The 20,395-nt window shown below is 47.9% G+C and overlaps 2 protein-coding genes across 12 annotated transcripts in view; one reads left to right on the forward strand and one right to left on the reverse strand.

Annotated features, from left to right (window-relative positions):
- ASTN2 (astrotactin 2) overlaps positions 1 to 20,395 on the reverse strand; it is an 853,772-nt gene that overhangs the window by 199,144 nt on the left and 634,233 nt on the right. The window lies entirely within an intron of this gene.
- Positions 5,549 to 17,737, forward strand: TRIM32 (tripartite motif containing 32). 5 transcript variants are annotated; one of them, XM_025432069.3, is made up of 2 exons: positions 5,549 to 5,600; positions 14,638 to 17,737. In XM_025432069.3, exon 2 carries the CDS (start codon positions 14,714 to 14,716, stop codon positions 16,679 to 16,681), a length of 1,968 nt encoding a protein of 655 aa, XP_025287854.1. In that variant the 5' UTR covers positions 5,549 to 5,600; positions 14,638 to 14,713; the 3' UTR covers positions 16,682 to 17,737. The 5 variants fall into 5 exon arrangements, with proteins under 5 accessions (XP_025287854.1, XP_025287855.1, XP_025287856.1 ...); XM_025432070.3 differs by having other exon boundaries at positions 5,558 to 5,600; positions 14,635 to 17,737; XM_025432071.3 differs by lacking the exon at positions 5,549 to 5,600 and adding an exon at positions 5,722 to 5,820.

Consider the following 20,395-nt stretch of genomic DNA (forward strand, 5'->3'; position numbering starts at 1 on the left):
AGGAAAGAGTGGAAGACAAAAGGTAGGTGGGAGCGATGGAGCCTCTAAAATGGTCTGGAGTGATCTGCATGGCCTATTAGAATCTCTTCCACTTGAGTAACTTAATAATGAGTGCACTAAAGTAAACGTCACTACATGTCGGGCAACATCCTAAAATGTAAATGCTTAACTTCCAGTATCTCATTTTGAGTAACTTGCTTTCAACCAATAGAATATGGCAATAAGGGATGTCACTGCTGTGATTAGGTTACAAAACACTGACTTCTGCTTTGCTCAGACTCTCTCTTGCTTTGATGAAACAGGCTCTCAGGGAGTGGATCACATGTCAGGGAACTACTGGAAGTCTCTAGCCAAAAGGCAGCAAGAAACGGAGGCCGTCGGTCCAAAAACCCTTAAAGAGCTGAATCCTGCCATCAACTATGTAAATGATCTTGGAATTGGATCCTTTCCCCGTCAAACTTCCAGCTCTGGCTGACAGCTAATTGGAGTCCTACGAGAAACCATGAAGTAGAGGATCCACCTAAGCTGTGCTCAGATTCCTGACTCTCAGAGTCTGTGAAATAAGAAATGTATGTTGCTTTGTTGGTTTTGTTTCATGAACATAGGGGAAGGGAAGGAAGAAGTAGGATGAAAACAGAGAAGGAGGCAAACCATAAGAGACTCTTAGCTCTATGAAACAAATTGAAAGTTGCTGGAGGGGAGGAGGCTGGGTGGATGGGGTAACTGAGTGATGGGCATTAAGAAGGGCACTTTAAAAAAAAAAAAAGATTTTACTTATTTATTCATGAGAGACACAGAGAGAGAGGCAGAGACACAGGCAGAGGGAGAAGCAGGCTTCCTGTGGGGAGCCAGATGTGGGACTCGATTCCAGGACCTCAAGATCACGACCTGAGCCCAAGGCAGGTAGGTGCTCAACCACTGAGCCACCCAGGAGTCCCAAAGAGAGCACTGGGTGTTCTATGCAACTGATGAATCACTAAATTCTGCTCCTGAAACTGATAATATACCTTAACTAAATTAAGTTTAAATTAAAAAAAAATGAAAAGAAATGTGTGTTGTTTTAAACCACAACACTTTGGGGTAATTTATTATTCAGTTTAAACATAAGTAATAACAATAGATGGATATAATTTTATTATTTCATTTCATGGAAATTTTAGCAATTTTAAACCTCTAGACTCAAACAAACTTGGTTAGGAAGTATTGGTTTTAATTCCTTCCATTTTTCTCCCTTATACTCTATAAGCAAAAATTCCTCATCTGCCTCAGAATTCATTGCTAGCAAGAGGAAAAAAAGAAAAGATTTTGTCAAGAATAGTATAAATCACAGTAATGATAATAATGACAAGAGCTAACATTCACAGAACACTCTCTACCAGGCAGTGCTCTGAAAACTTGAGCTCTGTTAAGTCATCCAAAATTCACAATATTCTTTTTCCTCTCATTTGGCAGAGGTAGAAAGTAATGTACAGCAAAGGCTAAGTGAATTCTCCAAGGTTCTACAGCTTGTCAGTTGCAACAAGTTACCAAGCTTTGCCTCAAATCATCTTTTCATCTTTTCCTCACAATAACTTTCCAGGTCTTGGGTTTCCACAAGCCCTTTCCCTTCCTGCTACACAATTGTGGACTCAACAAGCAAACTAACTTCTTATTAATAATAATAAGTGCTGTAACATGGACATTACTACATGTCAGATAACATCCTAAAACGTGAAGGCTTAACATCTAATATCTCTCATTTTGCCCCTGCCCCCAATCCTGTGAGTTAGCTCCTATTATTCTCATCTTTAAGAAAAAAGAGAGAGAGAGGCTAAACTAGAAATCTTAGGAAATGGAGAAAATAGTGTGTATCTCACAGGGTGATGCTATTGGTTGAACTGTGTCCCCCCAAAAGATAGGTTGACATCCTGTACATCAGAATGTGACTTTATTTGGAAATAGGGTCCTTGTAGATGTAATTGGCTAAGATAACGGTCACACTTAATCTACTGTGACTGTTGCCCTTAAAAGAAAACACTGACACATCCATTGAGGAGAATGACGTGTGACGGTGGAGACACAGAGACAGAAACTGACCACGAGGAGATAGAGGCAGACACTGGAGTTGCTACCACAAGCCAAGGGATGCCTGTAGTGAGCAGGAGCTGGAAAAGGAAAGGAAGGATCCTCCTCCCTTAGAGACTTCAGAGAAAACCTGGTCACACTGATACCTTGATCTCAGACATCTCGCCTCCAGAACTGCGAAAGAAATAAATTTCTCCTGTGTTAAGCCACCCACTTTGTGATACTTTGTTATGACAGTCCTAGGAAACTGATCCAGGTAGCGCTTAACGTTAAGTGGGGAAAAAAAAAAAAAAAAGGTTATGTTAAAATGCTGAATAAAGAGTATTTAAAGTACTCCACAAAGAGTATTTTTAAAAATGTCTATGTATGAGGAATGCTAATATTGTGCCAGAGTAGGCAAAGCCACGGAATTAAAATGAGTGCCTTTTTCCCAGGGTATTTATTTTACTCTGAGATTTTTGTGTGAAGAGTAGTAATTAATTTAACTGGTAAGTAATTTAAACACTAAAAAAAAAAAAAAAAAAGACAGTCAAACAAACTTTTTTTTTTTTTTTTTTTTTTTTTAAGAGAAGAAAGGGTCTTTCGTCATTGTTCTTTAAAGGCATGCTTGTTCGACATCCCCAGACCTTAAGAGGCACATCACCAGGCTCCTCTCTGGGAGTGGGGAAACACGGGTATAAAAATACAATGAGTCCTGAATTGAGATGCTGGGTTCTGGGCGCTGGGAACTGTGGTTTTCAGCACACAGAGTGGTATCTCCCCATCTGGTCTGAGGAGAGGGTGTAAGTAGGATCTTAAGCTCGGGAAGAAGCTATTTGACAGTAACCTCCCATTCCCAACCTGCAAGACAGGGACTTGTGAGAAGTACCCAGGGTCCCTGTCCAGAAAGGTTTCTTGCCAGTCTGGTGAAACCGGCCACTCTGGGTCTCCAACATGAAAGAAATTCAGGGCAGAAGGCGATTCCTGCTGTTCTCTGGCAGTGCTGCTCAGAAGAGCTCATTGAGTGTCACTGCCTTGACAGGTTCATGCTCCGTGGTCCTAGCGGCCAGGATTTGCCCCATATTCCTTCAGTTGCTAAACATCGTCATCTCTCCTCCTCTTTGGGTCCTTATAAACAAACCTTACTCAATAAAATAGATAACTGGTGTCATAAAATGTGAGTAGTCTTCAGATGGTGGTACGGAGCATGTCTGTGGGCCTACGTGGTCCAGGTACCTCGGCCCTCCCACTTCCTGGGAGGCTAAGGTAGCCGAGCTCTCTGGTCCTGCTGAATCTGATTCCTCTTTGTAAGATGAGGCTACCAATATCTATTTGAATCATTGCTGAGGGGATTAATTTTGACATGTGACACTATGAAGTGCATGGTATATTGCTGGTGTTCAAAAAAATGGTCCCCTCTCACTTAATTGACCCCTTTGAGTTATCTTGTAGCTAGAATAAGCGGAAATCAGACAGGAAATGCAATTTCCTTCAAGTCACATTTCTGAGTCTGACTCACTTACTCAGCAACTCTTCTGTGCTGGGCACTGTGCTAACAGAGGCAAGCATTCCTCCTCCCTTGGCCCTACAGGGTTCTGTTTGCACCCACTGGCTGGCTGCCAATTTTGAGCAAAATCTGCCCCAGGGCCCTTCAGTCCCCAGCCCAGCTGGGCTCCCTCTTTAGCCCACTCCTGACTCAACTTATTCCTGGTTGATCTAGTCAAATCCTGGCTGGTCATGGGCTGCAAATATATCCTTGAGGTCTAAATAGCCCCCAGAGGGACGCCAGGGTGGCTCCGTGGTGGAGCACCTGCCTTTGGCTCAGGACGTGACCCCAGGATCCTGGGATCTAGGCCCACATGGAGCTCCCCGCAGGACGCCTGCTTCTCCCTCTGCCTGCGTCCCTGCCTCTTTCTGTGTGTCTCTCATGAATGAGTAAATAAAATCTTTTTTTAAAAAAATATCAGTTTCTTTTCTTTTTTTTATTTATTTTTTATGTTTTTATTTATTTATGATAGTCACGCACAGAGAGAGAGAGAGAGAGGCAGAGACACAGGCAGAGGGAGAAGCAGGCTCCATGCACCAGGAGCCCGACATGGGATTCGATCCCCGGTCTCCAGGATCGCGCCCTGGGCCAAAGGCAGGCGCCAAACCGCTGCGCCACCCAGGGATCCCATAAAATATTTTTAAATACTAAAAAATAAATAAATAGCCCCCAGAGTTCTTTCAAGCATCTGGAGCCCCCAGGCCTGTTCAAAGTATGTCATAAGTATATCAATCCAGACCCTCATTGTCCTTAATATCTGAAATGCTGGGTGCTGGGGGGCTTCTGGAATCAGCAATCTGAAAAGTGTTAAGAATCACAATTTAAAAAAAAATACTGTTAAGTGCAAACCACTATGTATTCATAATCTTAGCTAATCATCATAGCAAACCTTATCATCTCCATTTAGAAATAAGGAAATGGGCCACCGAGAGGTGAAACAAGATAATCAGGGTGGATTCTCATCTAATCTTAGGGTCCCAGGCTGGGCTTTAGCCTCCAGGCTTTGCTGCAGAACCACCTGAGCGTGTGCTGCGTATCTAAACAGGGAGGTTATGGGAATTAAGGGACTGTGCATGGGAAGCGCTTAGCCTCGGCTGCACACTAAGTGCTCAAAGAGGATAGTTTGGCTCTTATTTCTGCTTGTTGTGTTACCCTTGTGCAGCGTCCCGGATCTAAGTGGGAGTTCCAGCTCGGGGCCAGGCTACCGCACCGCGCGGTCACCTGCAGGAGCAGGTGCTCGGCCTGGCACTACGGAAGGGCCCACAGGTGCTCAGCGGCCCTAGGCCTGAGGCCTCCCACCGGGTCGCCCTGTGCACCGCCCCCCCCACCCCCACGCCGGGAGCAGAATGGGTTTGGGTCCGGGGAGCTTCGGTGTGCAGGGGCAGCAGGTGCAAAGCGGGTCCCGTCTTCCCCCCCGCCCCCCGCTGTAGCCTCCCCGCGGAGCAGGTTAGAGACGCCTGACCCAGCGCTGCGGCCATCCCACCACCTTGCACGGAGGCTGCGGTGCATCCCAGGAACCGAAGCCGGCCTTTCGAGGCGAGTCCAGGCTCTGCGGCCGCCCCCCGGGGGCTCTGTCCCCCTCCCCCCCCCCCCCGCACGTGCGGCCACTGGTCACACAGGCCCCCCTGCTCTCCCCAGGTGCTGCCCGCGGCCAAGGCCCTGCGGAGGCCGGCTCCTGGACCGGGACCTCAGCGGCCAGCGCAGCGCTTCACACACGCTGAGGGGCCCGGGCAGGCTGCTCTAGCCTCAGTTTCGCAGTCCGCACAACGGGGGCACAGAGCTGCGAGCCGCGGCCCAAGGTTCCCCCCACCCGGGTTGCAGCCGCTGGGCCGCGGAGGCTCGGGCCCGCGCGACTACAAGTCCCAGCATGCCCCGGGGCGGGGCGCGCTGACGGACAGGCGGCTCTGCGAATTAGCGGCCGCCAAGGGGCGCCCGGCGGCGCGTGCGCAGTGAGCGACGGGCGGGCGGGTGGGCTGGCGGCGGTGGACGCGTCGGGGCCGCGGGCGGTCAGGTAAGGGGCGGGCGGGGGGGCGGGAGGGAGGTCGCGGCCGGAGGTGGGGCGGGGGGGGCTGGCGTGCGGCGGCTGGACACGCCCGACCGGCCGGGTCTGGGGGCGGGATCGGAGGGGCAGGACCGGCTGGGGCTGGGGGTGGGGGTGGGGCCGCGGGGGCAGAGGAGCTCGGAGGGGATGCGGCCCCGGACCCCGCGGTGCAGCATCTGGGCGGCCCCAGGTAACGTGGGCCCCGAGCACCGGGCGGTGCAGCGGCCGGAGCCGGGAGCCGGGAGCCGGGAGCTGGGAGGGCCCCGGGGGCATCGGGGTGCAGAGCCTCGGAAACAGGAGGGGTCTGCGATCCGGGGTGCTGCACCCCGGGAGGCCCGAGGGAATCCGGGGCCCGACCTGAGGTCGCAGAGGGCGGGGCCTGGGGCTCTGCGATTGCCCCGGGGGCGGGGGGGCGTCTCCAGGTGGGATGGGGGACATCAGGGCTGGGTTCTCGGGGCGCCCGGGGAGGCGGCGCCCTGTTAGCCTGGAGGGACCTGGCTGCGGTCGCGGGAGGGCAGAGGCGGGGCTGGAGGCTGCGGAGCGGCGGGCACGGCCTACGGGGTCTGCACCGGGGGGATTCGGGGCACCGGAGCCCAGAGTCGGAGAGGGTGAAGGCCGGATCCTCTCCGGGAGGGTCGAGGGCCAGGGTGGAGGGCGCTCCCTGGGCTGCAGACTGAGAGGCTCTGGGCGCCTCGGGCTGCAGAGGGAGTTTCCCCAGGAGCCTGCACGGGAAGCAGGCAACACTGGCGCCCCAAGGACCTAGGGATGATGCATGCGCCGGGTTGGAGTGTATGAAGTTTAGCAGAGCTCAGGGGATGCTGCAGGCCTGGGAGGAGCAGGCGGCGGGTCCCGTCAGGTCCGCGAGGTCGAGGAGGCCATGGAGCAGCAAACCACCCAAGGTCATGTGCCCCAGCACCCCTTGGCCTGTGCCTCCAAGCCGTGAGAGCAGACCACAGGCGACCTCCAAGGGATGGGTGGAACTAGATCGCAGGCCTTGTTTTCTTGATCACTTATGTAAGGTGACTGAATCGATCCGAGGTAGGGTCCATCACAGCCTGACTGCCCCGGAGGCTGTAGTCCTGTGAGTGAGGGGTCTGGGGAGGACACAGAGAAGGGGAACGCTGAGTACTTAGCCTGGCTCCAAGTTCTAGGAGGGGTCCCCCCCAGGGGACACTTGGCAATGTCGGGAGACCTCTTCCCGTTGTCACAGTTGGAGTACAGGGGACTACCAGCCTCTCATAGGCGGAAACCAAGGATACTGCTAAACATTCTAAGGTGCATTGGACACCCCCCCTCCCTTTCCTTCTCCCTCCCCACAACAAAGAATTATCTGGCTGTCAACAGTGCCAGAGCTGCAGAACACTCCCGAGGAGTCAGATATCCTGGATTCAGATCCTGCCTCTATCCCTTCTTGGCTGTGCGATCTTGAACGAGTTACTTAGCCTCCCTGTTCCCTGGCTCTTCACCTGTCAAATGGAGTTAAGAGCAGGACTGCGCCGTAGATTATCGTGAAGACCCAGGTGAAGTAAATCAGAGCGGTTGGTGTCTGGCGCCCGGCGAGCACTCAGGTTTTAGTAGTTTTGATGTTTATATCTCCTTTGTGACTCGCGTTTCCATCACAGCACTCCTAAGCAGGCCCTACTGTGTCTAGTTTTATACGTAAGGAAGCTGAGGCTTAGGAAGTGGCGTGGTTAGGGTTGCCTAGCTTAGGGATGCAGAGCTAGGCTCATATTCAGATTCTCCGTAATCCTGGATATTCCCTGTTTCTTTGTGTTTCTTCTTGCTGGGGTCTGCTCCGTCTTACTGTCCCAGCCCATTCCCCTCTAATGAAAGGATTGCCCAGTGAGTATCGCTGAGTATCAAACTGAACTCTAAAGGGGACAGAACTCTCTCATTACGCAGGGAGTAACCCTGGACTTTGTTCTTGATTTGCTCTTAGACCAGGACCAGTGAGCAGATACGGGGAGGAGCCTGAGGTTAGGATGAAGTGCAGGAGACTGAAGGGTGAGGTGTAGAGGCCCTGGCTTTCAGCAGGGACTAAAACTGAAGGCAGTCCTACTCTGGAAGATAACCCCTGCTTCCAAAGGACCGCTTGGGCCTCTCTCCCCTGCGACAGAACAGCATTTGCGCTGTCTGCTCCAGGACTAGCCACAGCATTGCTGAAGGCGGTTCAAAACATAGTAGGACCGCATCGGAAAGCAAGAGACCTAGCTGGGGTATCCATACACACCACTTTAGGGAAACTATGTCACGGTGATGGATTCACCCTGGGAATTAGAGGCTTGAAGTCCAAAATCCCTCCAACTGCAGCTAATTTACCAGGCGACCTTGGACAGATACTTCTGATCAGCCTCAGTCTATTAAAAATAAGAATAACAATCATTTATTGTTTATTATGCACATTAACTCTGTTAATCCTGCCAGTGATCCTGCCAACAGTGTAGATGTTATTCCGTATTTTGCAGGTGAGAAAACGAATAGGCTAAATGCTTTACTCGAGGCTACACAGCAAGGGGCAAAGTGGGGCTGTGAGCCCAGTTTGACTCCAAGGTACTATTATAGTAGTTTTATTAGAAAGGCTTTTCCAACACTTACAGCCCACACACCTATGTCTGGAGAATTTGGTAGTTAGGTTTACGAAGCCCTTTAAGTAGATCACTGTCCCTGCACACTGACGTGCTGCCTCTGTGACCCTCCCTCTGGGTTTTTTTTTTTTTTTTCTTTTTGGTATAAGAAACAATTCGATTTAAAAAATCATTCCTAGGAGCCTTTACCACCATCCTCAACCAGACTGCCTAGATAGTAGTAGCCTATCTAGATAATAGTAGCCTCATCAGTTACGGGAACAGTAACACACTTTTTGAGCCCGTGTGGTTTTACGGCTGGGAGTTGACACACCTGGATTTGAATCTCAGGTCTACCACCTACTAGCTTTGAGACCTTAGATTACTTTTCTCTGAACTTTGGTTTCCTTATTCATAAAGAGGAATTAACACATATTTCACATAGTTATTATGAGAATAGGAGATACTGTAATAAAAGCTGCCTGACAATCAAAAAGTGATAGTTTTATGAGAGGTAGCAATTATAAGAGGAAGGCATTGCTAGAAAGGAACTAAGGGTTGCTTTGCCAAGTTTCAGTGCCCCTAAGCTGCCCCCACCAGTCTCTCCAAATTCCCATCTCCTCTTGTACCTTTCCCGGGCTCTGCTTCCTGCTCCTTTCATCAGAAGCTCATGATTAAGTGAACATGTGTTATATGTAGATAAAAGAACTGGAAGAGAGGTGGGTGGGTGAAGATGAGTTGAAGGTCCTCTGAAAAAGGACTGTTGGCTTTTCCCCTTGTCCTAGATTCTCTTGAGTCGCTTTGGCAGCACCGATACTACGCAAATGTTTGTGGAAGATGCAAGGGAACCTTTCCAGCTCCTGCAGTTTTAGAAGACAGAGAACAGACAAATGTCTTTCCAGCAAACTCTATTATTGATTTATCCTGTCCTTGACATATTTTAGCTAAGGTTTCCTTTTCCACAAACATTTCCTTCTGGGTTGTATGTCTCAGACCATACAGCTCCAGGGGTCATGTCTGTGTTTCCCTATAAGCTTCTACTTGTTGGCTTTTTCTGAGCTGTTTACAGGTAACCTTAAATGCCCTGAGTCAACTCCAAACCCTCTTCCACACAGAGTAGGTGAGTGTCACGTGGGGCCCTCACAGACTCTGCCAGGCACTGGATTACCATTCCATTCAAATGCAAGAGGACCAAACACAGTTCAGAAAGGTAAAGGGTTGCAAAACCCCCTGTCAAACCCAAGGAGTGTGTCAGTGGTAGGATGGGCCTTCATGCCTTGTGAAAGAAAATGTACTAGTACTATTTTACATGGTTTCTACTTTTTAGGTAAAGAGCTCTATTCATGTTTGGTTTCGTTCAAAATTATATCCCTAGGGTTTGTATGGGGCTCGATTCATAGGTGCTCAGTAAAGATTCATGTAATTAATCGCTGAGGGCTCTTCAGTGATGCTGATGGCCTAAGCCCTCAAGAGGCTGAGGAGGTATGACCTTTGGTCATCGCTAGTCTTTTGATCCTGAGACCAGGTAAAGCTCTCTAGTGAAGGCTCAGAATTTTTATTTTTGGAATTTACAGATCTGATATCTTGGGTACAGGATGCCTTTTGAAAAGTGCCTCTTTCTTCTCATTGGCTGGGTGGTGGCTTCCACTACAGTGTCACATCCTGCACAGTTAACTGTATGCCTCCTTTGGTGCTGTACTAAGTGTGTTATACACATAAGCCCATTTAACCTTTACAGTAACCTGGTGAGGGAGATTCTGTGTTAAAACCCTCTTTCTTAGATAAACTGAGAACTAGAGAGGTTAGTTAACTTGTCCAGGTGTCCACAGTAAGCAGTAGAGCCAGGATACACATCCAAAAAGCCTGATCCCTGAGCCCGCTTTCTTCATCCGTAGGATACTGGTCACTCCCAGGGCCTGTCTTTTAGTCCTAGTTCTGACATGCGATTAATGAGTTCTTGATCTCTCCGTTTACTCATCTATTTTATTCTTTGAGCTCTCTACTAATTCTAGCATTCGATATTTAGTCCCTGCTAGGAGGAGCTTATTTTCTGGAGAAGAGAGGTTGTGAATTCATTTGCCCATCAGTTTCTAGCACGGATACCTAGTGTCCTCAATCATGTTCTTTTGTGAATTCATTTGCCCATCAGTTTCTAGCACGGATACCTAGTGTCCTCAATCACGTTCTTCCAAAGCTGGCTTGTCCTTTTATTGATCTTTATGTGCTTTTATCTGCCAGGAGGGGGTTTTCATCCCTTGGAAAATGTAGTTTGTAAACTGGTTAAACTAGTTTTGCTAAAAAATTAGTGCTTTGTTAAAACTAGTACTAGTTGTTATTATTGTTAATACTGTTGCTGATTGTTACTAAAATTATGATAAATAACAGTTTTTCGTTCCACACCTGCCTTTTACCAGACTAGGCACTTGATATGCATTATCCCAAGGTTCTTACTTTTTGTAAAGTAAGACGTAGGTTTAGCGAGGTTAAATAACTTGCCTGTTATCTCACAACTTGTAAATGGCTGTGCTGATTTGATCCCAGTTGTGATTTCAAGGTTCATGGGTTTTGTTTTTTTGTTTTTGTTTTCTCTGCTATCCTGGTTATTTAAATCATGGACTGGGGAAAGTCTGGGGCTAGATCAGGTTAGGGTATGACTATAGAATTTTCCTGAGTCTTATCGCAGCTGAAGCAAACACAGCTCAAGGGGTATGTTCTTATCTGGAGCTGAAGAGCTGGGCTAGTAGTAGTAAGGGATGTGCAGTAATCCTGAGATCGGAGCAGTGAGGTGAGAGGTCAAAAGTTGAGAGTACAAAGTGTGCAACAGGAAACACGTTCAAGGTATCATGAAGGTAGACAAGATACAAGTAACATGTTGGTTCATTCTGATTGGTTTTGGGTTTTACATGACAGAATGGGCAGCTAACAAAGAGCCTTGGGATAAGACAATTCCTGTCACTCCTCTAGTCCTTTCAGGGGAACTGAGTTCGAATTGGCTTCCCATCTGAATCATTCTCAGTATTAACAGTAACGGCTAGACCAATGTTTCTCCAGGAGAGGGAATGTACCTGCCTGTCACACAGCTCTCTATCAGGCTAGGATCCTGCTGAAGGCAGCATTCACAGGTCATAGACATGGGAGACGTAGCTCAGGCTTTTCCAAGTCTGAGGCTTCATACCTGATGCTTCCGTGATGGGAACTCATGTTTTCCTGGCAAGGCAAGCCCGCTTTAGAGTAGGAATCCTTGACATTCTCTTCTGCCTCGGAGAGCCCAGTGAAGCTGCAGATAGCTGAGATAATTTGGGATATGGATGTGGGCATAGTAAATTCATTTTTCAAAGTGGATGGCTTAGAAAGGGAGGCAAGAGGCTTTTTAACTGAAGGAGGTGGTATGATATTCCAGAAAGCTGGGGAAAGAATTTGCTAGTATTTTTACAAGTTGGCAGACTTGTTTCATTAGCTGATCTGCAGTGCCAGCTTTGGGAAGAACAGATGTCCCTTGCATTGTAAGGTAACATGCTCTGGATCTAAACACCAAATGTTGCCCTCAGTCTGTTGTGCCAGATGATGGAAGAAGGAGCTGAAGCTATTGGTTTAGAACTAAAGTTTGCATGGATTCTGAGTTGAGGTTTCTATCAGTATTTCTATACTACTGTGCCCAGACCGATGGCATTTAAGAATTCAGTAGTAAGTTTCACATATTCACATGACAACCTCTAAGAGAGGTTCCTGATATATGATAGTGTTTTATTTTGTGGAGACATGGGTTTGAGTCAGAATGGGTTGCAAGGCTGGTGCAGGAGAATGGGTTGCCCAGCTAATAAGTCAGTGTTGCCAACCAACTCCATTGGAGCTAAATCTCTTTACAATAGTATTGTTCTTTCTTATTTGTGGAGAAAATTGTTACAAGGCAGCATTTTTCAAAGTTCTCATTTCTAGAGAACAGTTGTGAAAAAATGTTACATGACGGGGGTGGGGGGGTGGGGGGTGGAACAAAACCCAAACTGGAAGTAATTCTGAGTTAAAGTTAAAGGTATTTGTACTCCAGGATTACACCACGTTTGAACTTTGTGACCTTGAGCCAGTTTTTCTGAGCCTTAGTTTCCTCGTCTTGAAATAAGATGATAAAAATAGTACCTACTTTATAGGGTCATTATGAGGATTAAATGAGATTAAGTACACGAAACATCTAGTGTGGTATCTAGCACATGGAAGGTACTAGATGTACGCTGTATCCCTTCCAGTAGAAGAGAAGTGGGATTGACTTTGGATAAATTATGTGTGTCTGCTATTGAATATTTGTCAGATTGCCATGCAAAGCTAAATATGGGGAAGTTCCATTATCTGAATCTCTGCATAGACTCCCCTTCCTCTGTATGCGTGGAGAAAAGAGTTGATGACATTTGCAAAGCTTTTCTCACCTTGCTGCATTATCCTTAAACCAAGCTAACTTGCCCTCCTTTTCTCCTTGATGGCTGACCATCTGCATTATCAGGAGACTGCAGGGACACAGCTGTAGAATTTGCACTTAAGAAGGGCTGCAATTTATCCCTGTGCCTCACCTTGCGAGGCCTATTCATTCTAATTTGGGGTATAAAATGACAGTGACAGAAGTCTGCAGAGCGCTGAGATCTCTGTTCTGTTTCATGAGCATATGTGGATCAAGGTGGGTGGGAGCATTCATGGCTCGTACTTTGTGAAGTAGGGGGTGTTCCAGGCCAAAAATAAATTGTCTTGATAAGGCAGTACTGGTTTTTAAATCATTGGGTTTGAGTCTTTGGCTGTCTTGCTACACCACTTCCCCACTTTTATCTACTCATCTTGGTGATTATAATTCTGTAATATGGCTCAAATGCATCTTTCCATTTCCACCACCTGCTCCCTGGTTCAGGCTCCCCATCACCTCCCCAAGGCAGTTTTGCAGCTGTTTTCCAAACTAGTTTCTCTGCCTTTTCACCTACTCCATTCAAGCCTTGATCCTATTAGTTCTATGCTTCAAAACGTGTTGCTTCCCTGTGCCCATCAAAATGAAATCTAAAGGTCGCATTTTGGCTCCGAGGATTTCTTACAATCATCTCATAGTCAAACCAGTTACTCTGATCTCCCTAAATTCTCCCACAATTTTAACCTAAGAATGAGGGAAAAGAGAACTAAAATCTACCTAAGACTTTCGGTACTAAGCCAAAACTTAGAAGTTTACACACTACCTATATTATCCCATTTAATCTCTGCACTGACCTTGTGGAGGCAGTATTATTATTTCATTTTGCAGATGGAAACCTATAGAGGCTCCATGTTCTCTGTTCTCTTCCTAATACCCTGAAGCTCTTGCTCTTTCCCTTGTTTTCTTACCTTTGTTAAGACTGTCCTTGTCTGGTACTTCCTTTCCCCCTGGTCTCCACATATCCAGGACCATATCCAGTGCCATCCTGCACCCCCAGAAAATGCTGTTGCCCTTCAAATTAGAGTGTCTCTTAGCCTCCATCAAATTGAGTTTGTATCTTATTTATGATACTGTTTTATGCCTTGGCTATTGTTTACCTACATGTCTTGTCTCCTTTACTGAAGTTTGAGCATCTGTCAGGCAGGATTTGTGTCTTGATAACTTAGTGTGGTACAGTACATGGCGCCCAGCCTTAGTTGGGTGGACCAGTGAGTAGATGGGAGGATAGAAAATGAAAAAATACATGCATTTCCTGATCTAATGTTCTACCGAATACCTAAAGCTAATCATAATTTTCTGTTTCCCTACTGTATGCTTCCGAGGACCCCAAAGGTGACACGGTAAACTCTCTAGAACATAATAAAAGAGACTCTGTGCTTTTGTTCACATAGTTCTCTTTGCTTAAAATACCTTTACCCCTCAAGGCCTTGTTTCTTTCCAGACATATATCAGAAGTGTCACTGCTTCTGGGGAGCCCTCTCCAGTTCCTCCAGGAACTGTCACACTATCCTCTATGCCCCTGTGGAATTTTCTGTATCATCCTTTCCTGTATGTAATTTTCTTACGCTTTTCTCCTAATATAAATTGAGTTGTAGAACTCACTAAAAACTGGCATTTTTCAACCATACTGCTTACCATGGGCTATATGAAGTACATCACGTTCATCATGCTCTTTAACCCTTTTGAAAACTATATAAAGTAGATAACAATCACAACTTCAACTTAATAGATGTGTGACGGGAAACTGAGCTTTGTGAGGGTTCGGTTACTTCCTTACGGTCACACAGCTAAGCATCAGAGAATCCAGACCCTGATTTCTTACCCACTGTGTAATGCTTTGTCTGTTTTACTTCCTTGTGTATCACCATCACCTAGCAGAGCAGACTTCCATAAATTTTTGTGAAGTCAGTGGCTGAATGAGTGATAACCATTCTCTAAATGTTTCTTGAGTGAATTAGCTCATACAGGCAGTGGAATAATGTCTTCTTATTCTTGTTAGCAGGATTTGACCCTCTGGAGCATGAATACCAAGCTATTCAGTTCTGGGCTGTGTTAGCAGGCCCCTCAAGGGTAGTGCAATGGCCACCGCGGCAGCAGCAGCGTCTCACCTGAACCTGGACGCCCTCCGGGAAGTGCTGGAATGCCCCATCTGCATGGAGTCCTTCACAGAGGAGCAGTTGCGGCCCAAGCTCCTGCACTGTGGCCATACCATCTGCCGCCAGTGCCTGGAGAAGCTCCTGGCCAGTAGCATCAATGGTGTCCGCTGTCCCTTTTGCAGCAAGATTACCCGCATCACCAGCCTCACCCAGCTGACAGACAACCTGACGGTGCTGAAGATCATTGACACCGCTGGGCTGAGTGAGGCTGTGGGGCTGCTCATGTGCCGGTCCTGTGGGCGGCGGCTGCCCAGGCAGTTCTGCAGGAGCTGCGGTGTGGTGCTGTGTGAGCCCTGTCGGGAGGCGGACCACCAGCCCCCCAGCCACTGTACACTCCCTGTCAAAGAGGCAGCTGAGGAGCGGCGTCAGGACTTCGGAGAGAAGCTGGCCCGTCTGCGGGAGCTGATGGGGGAGCTGCAGCGGCGGAAGGTGGCCTTGGAAGGGGTCTCCAAGGACCTTCAGGCAAGGTATAAAGCGGTTCTCCAGGAGTATGGGCACGAGGAGCGCAGGGTCCAGGAAGAGCTGGCTCGCTCTCGCAAGTTCTTCACAGGCTCTTTGGCTGAGGTTGAGAAGTCCAACAGCCAAGTGGTAGAGGAGCAGAGTTACCTGCTTAACATTGCAGAGGTGCAGGCGGTGTCTCGCTGTGACTACTTCCTGGCCAAGATCAAGCAGGCCGATGTAGCACTACTGGAGGAGACAGCGGATGAGGAGGAGCCGGAGCTCACGGCCAGCCTGCCCCGGGAGCTCACCCTACAGGATGTGGAGCTGCTTAAGGTGGGCCATGTCGGCCCCCTCCAAATCGGGCAGGCTGTTAAAAAGCCCCGGACAGTCAACATGGAAGATTCCTGGGCCATGGAGGCTGCAGCCTCTGCTGCCTCTACCTCCGTTACGTTCAGAGAGATGGACATGAGCCCCGAGGAAGTGGCTGCCAGCCCCCGGGCCTCACCTGCTAAGCAGCGGGGTGCCGAGCCAGCCGCCAATATGCAGCAGTGCCTCTTCCTCAAGAAGATGGGGGCCAAGGGCAGCACTCCAGGCATGTTCAACCTTCCGGTCAGTCTCTACGTGACCAGTCAAGGCGAGGTGCTGGTTGCTGACCGGGGCAACTACCGTATACAAGTCTTTACTCGGAAAGGCTTTTTGAAGGAGATCCGCCGCAGCCCTAGTGGCATCGACAGCTTCGTGCTGAGCTTCCTTGGCGCCGATCTGCCCAATCTCACTCCTCTCTCAGTGGCCATGAACTGCCAAGGACTGATCGGTGTAACCGACAGCTATGACAACTCCCTCAAGGTGTATACCCTGGATGGCCACTGCGTGGCCTGTCACAGGAGCCAGCTGAGCAAACCCTGGGGCATCACGGCCCTTCCGTCCGGCCAGTTTGTGGTAACTGACGTGGAGGGCGGAAAGCTCTGGTGCTTCACTGTTGACCGAGGAGCAGGGGTGGTCAAATACAGCTGCCTCTGTAGCGCCGTGCGGCCCAAGTTTGTCACCTGTGACGCGGAGGGCACCGTCTACTTCACCCAGGGCTTGGGCCTCAATCTGGAGAATCGGCAGAATGAGCACCACCTGGAGGGCGGCTTCTCCATCGGCTCCGTGGGCCCCGATGGCCAGCTGGGTCGCCAGATCAGCCACTTCTTCTCAGAGAATGAGGATTTCCGCTGCATCGCCGGCATGTGTGTGGATGCTCGTGGTGACCTCATCGTGGCTGACAGTAGTCGAAAGGAAATTCTCCACTTTCCCAAGGGTGGGGGCTATAGCGTCCTCATTCGAGAGGGGCTCACGTGTCCGGTGGGCATCGCCCTCACTCCTAAAGGGCAGCTCCTGGTCTTGGACTGTTGGGATCACTGCATCAAGATTTACAGCTACCATCTGAGAAGATACTCTACCCCTTAGGGGATAAGAGAGAACAATTTCTTCTGCTTCCCAGCCAGCCTCCTTTCCCTTATCCCTCGGTTATTAGTGATACTGTAGAGTGCACTGGGCCTGTGTCTTTATTCCCGCTGGCTAGTCCTAGAATTTTAGAAGCTGTCTTTTAGTGGGTGGGTTTTTTTTTGTTGTTGTTGCTGTTGTTTTGCATTATTTCCCTCCTAAATTTAGAGTTTGAACAGATGTATTTCCCCAAACAGGACATCTGATATGGGGTTAGCTGAAGTTTGATTAGAACTTAGGCACTTCTGAGGCTTCAGTAGAGAGCCTTTTGCCCCCGTGTTTGGAATTTGCCCTTGTACTGAATCCTTGTTGATTTCCCTCTTTTGGCTTGGCTAACCCTGGTCCCGTATTTCCCTCTTACTATAATGCACTTCATACGTGACACTTTCTCTTCGATTCTGCTGCATTTAGTGTGCAAGCTCCAGTGGGATCTGCTCCCCCTTTCGTTTTAGACATCATATCCCTGTGGCATGATGTCGCCGGTCTCTCGTCACCTTTATCAGAGTGGAAGCTCATTCATTCAGTGCCATCAAGGGAGACCTGCAGTCCTTTTGGGAAGCAGTTCGTCTTGGTTCTGGGGGTTTTGTGCCATCTTGGATCGGTCTCTAATTGCAGATGTGACAGAGAATAGATTGACCCTAGTTGGTTGATGTTGAAGACTTTAGCCTGGAAAGTGCTTGCCTTTTCCAGCAGCGTATAGATTGGAATTATTTCAAAGCACAGAACGATGCGAATAAACGAAAACAAATGCTATAACCTAGTCAGTTAATACTCTTGGATAGTTTCTAGAGCTCATCGTTTTTCATATTACCTCTCTCCACTGGCCTCTGCCAAGAGTTGTCTGCAGAACTGCGCAACACAGGCCAGGGTCCACCAAGTGGGGAGGTGGACACATCTCATTTTCATTAGAACTGTTCGGTCTTTATTCTGTATTTTCCTCAAGTGACTGCCTAATACTTGGTTTTGAGATTTATTTCCATTTCTCCATCAAGAATTAAATAATTGATAACTGTTTCTTCATCGCTGGTGTTCATGTCTTTTAATTAAATATGGGATTTGGGAGATGAGAGGGATAAGTTGTACCAGGCTGTTTCGCCTCCATATCTGACACTGCAGTCTTTGAGACCATTAAGGACCTACCCCCAATCAAAATTCAGCCTAAGGCACCATTAGGTAAAGAATTCCAAAGTTTACTCCGACACACACGTGTACAGAATCACCCCCCAAGGTCTACAGAGTCACCAACGTCCTGTTAGGAATTGAGCCTCCGCCATTTTATATCTTTGTCATTAGAGTTCAAAAAAGGAAGAAGCCTTGTCTTTTGAAAAAAAAAAGACCAGAAGGGGGTGAGGGAATTTGTGACAAGGATCCTCAGGCTCGGTTTTTACTGAGCAACAGAGTTTTGCTCTGTAGATGCAGGGCTGATGGCAAGCCAAAGAGCCATCACCTTGCTTTTTAAAGAAACCAGATTTGCTAAGCTGGGCTACTCAAAATTGTTTTGTTTTTTTGGTGGTAGCAATTTTTTTTTTTTTCGGCTTCTGTTGTAATAGCTGCCAAAGAATAGGAAAGGAAATAATTGGTGCGATGTCAAGCTAGTTTGTCTTGCACGTTACACCTGGAGAAAGCCCCATGTTCTGATTATGAAATTGCCTCCCAATTTCCAAAGATTGTATAATTGAGAGGAAATTGATCCAATTAAAAGTGCATCACAAATAACTCCACTAGTTATTAGAGCCACTTTATCTGATAGCACCTGGCAGGAGGAGATCTGTCTTTGCTGTCAAGTGAGGGGGGCTTGCTAAGGTAGTAACATTGGTCGAGGCCTTTGGCACACGGTTGGCAGCACAGACATGTATACTATGGACTGGCTTGACGTCCGTGGGCCAGAAACCCCCAGCTGCCAGTGCTTTTGGAAGGCAGGGCAACTGCTCACTGTTGGTATTTGGCCTTTAGGGCCACCCATCGCTGACCAACACTCCTGCCTTGGTCCTCACCAAGCAGCTGTCTGCTGGCCCAGAGTGGACATAAGTGTAACCTGACTGTTTTTGTTTCTTCGATGTGAATATTTTAGAGGCTGTGCTTAGTGCAATCAATTTTCAGTGATCTACCCTGTCGACTCTGTTACGTACATAGCACAACCCTAGGAAACTCGTTTCCTCAATGATAGCAGTTTTTGTTTGTTGTTTCTTGTTTTTAAGCAGTGGTTCCCTGATTCTAGGAACAGTCTTAACGTGGGAGTCGGTTACGTAAAGTAGATCAAAGAGCAGCTGCTCTGGTTGAAGCAGGTTTGTGGGCCCTGCAGAACAGGCTTTATCCCCTCACCTAACCTGCGCACCCCTCCCACCCCCACCCCCACTCTGCAAAACTCCTGTGAATCTACGGGGCACTTTCCGGAAACCATTGAACTACAGCCCTGCTGGTCTTCACGCAGGCCAGGGCCAGGCACTTCACTTTTCCCCTTTTGGGGAAATGATGAAAATGATTTTCCGAAGGAAGGGTGTTAAGATGTGAGATAAATGATGTGAAAAATCCTTGGCATACTCAGTAAGTGGTAGCTATTACAACCTTCTTTCCTTGCGTGGTTAAAACGAGTGGTGTGAGGCAGTCCAACCCCTCCAAACGATACTTCACCTCTTTCCTATTTTACAGGTTCCTAGTCGTCAACCAAAACTTTTCTCCGGCGCGTCCTCTCCCTGCATCACCTGTTCCTTTTTATTATCACTCTCCCTATTTCATGTTTCTTTAATTGTATAAATTACTGTGAGCATGTCGCGTGGTGCCTAACACAGTGTGTGTGTGTATATATATATCCTCAGGCATCTAATTGGCTGTTATTTACTTGACTCGCTAATGATGATGGGCCTCCACTAACCTTAGTTTTCTTAACACAACCCCTTACATTGGATAAAAAGGTATTCGTAGGAAGTTCTTTAATAAGGTACATGAGAACCTAAAGGCAAGCTAATGGCTTATAGTTTGGTTAAGTCCTGGCTTCCCTTTATCAGTCTGAGTATATAGAATTTAGGGTTTTAGAGCAATCCTCCATTCAGTACTTGCTGACTACCTACTGTGGGCCAGGCACTATGCCAAGTGTTCAGAAGGGAAGGAAAAGCAATGTGATAAATGATGTTAACGAGCCTACTTCTTCAGAAATCATTGCCGTCTTTCCTAAGATACTTGAAACCTAGTGTTCCATAGCCCTAGACTTCCTCAAAGGCCAGGGATAGGCGCTGCCTGAGTGATGGTAAGGGCCAATCCCAACGTACACTGCAGCCTGAGACAGTCCACAGAGGGATACTCCATTATTCAAGTCAGTAGGATAAACTTGGCTGGAGTCCTGCAGTGCCCCTGTGGGTAAGGCAAGTAATGCTTAAGTAGCTGTACTTTTAATCTAGTACTAATTAATGGCCTCTTAAAAGTGAAGTGTTACCCAGCTCCGTAGGAGGGAAGCGGAAGGCAGAGCCTAGTATGAAACTCAGGGCTCTATCTTGCACCTGACTAGGCTGTTGATTTGTACTCAGGACGTACAGCCCCTCAAGGGATCTCAAAACAAATTACAGCAGCTGCCTGGATGAATTTTACAAGCAGGGCAATGGTGAGGTAGGAGGCTCTTTAGCAAAATACACACTTACGCTGCAGACCTATGGCTGTATCCTGTCAATACCATTAATATTCATG

This window comes from Canis lupus, chromosome 11 (genome assembly GCF_003254725.2).
Source record: "Canis lupus dingo isolate Sandy chromosome 11, ASM325472v2, whole genome shotgun sequence".
Taxonomy (NCBI): domain Eukaryota; kingdom Metazoa; phylum Chordata; class Mammalia; order Carnivora; family Canidae; genus Canis; species Canis lupus.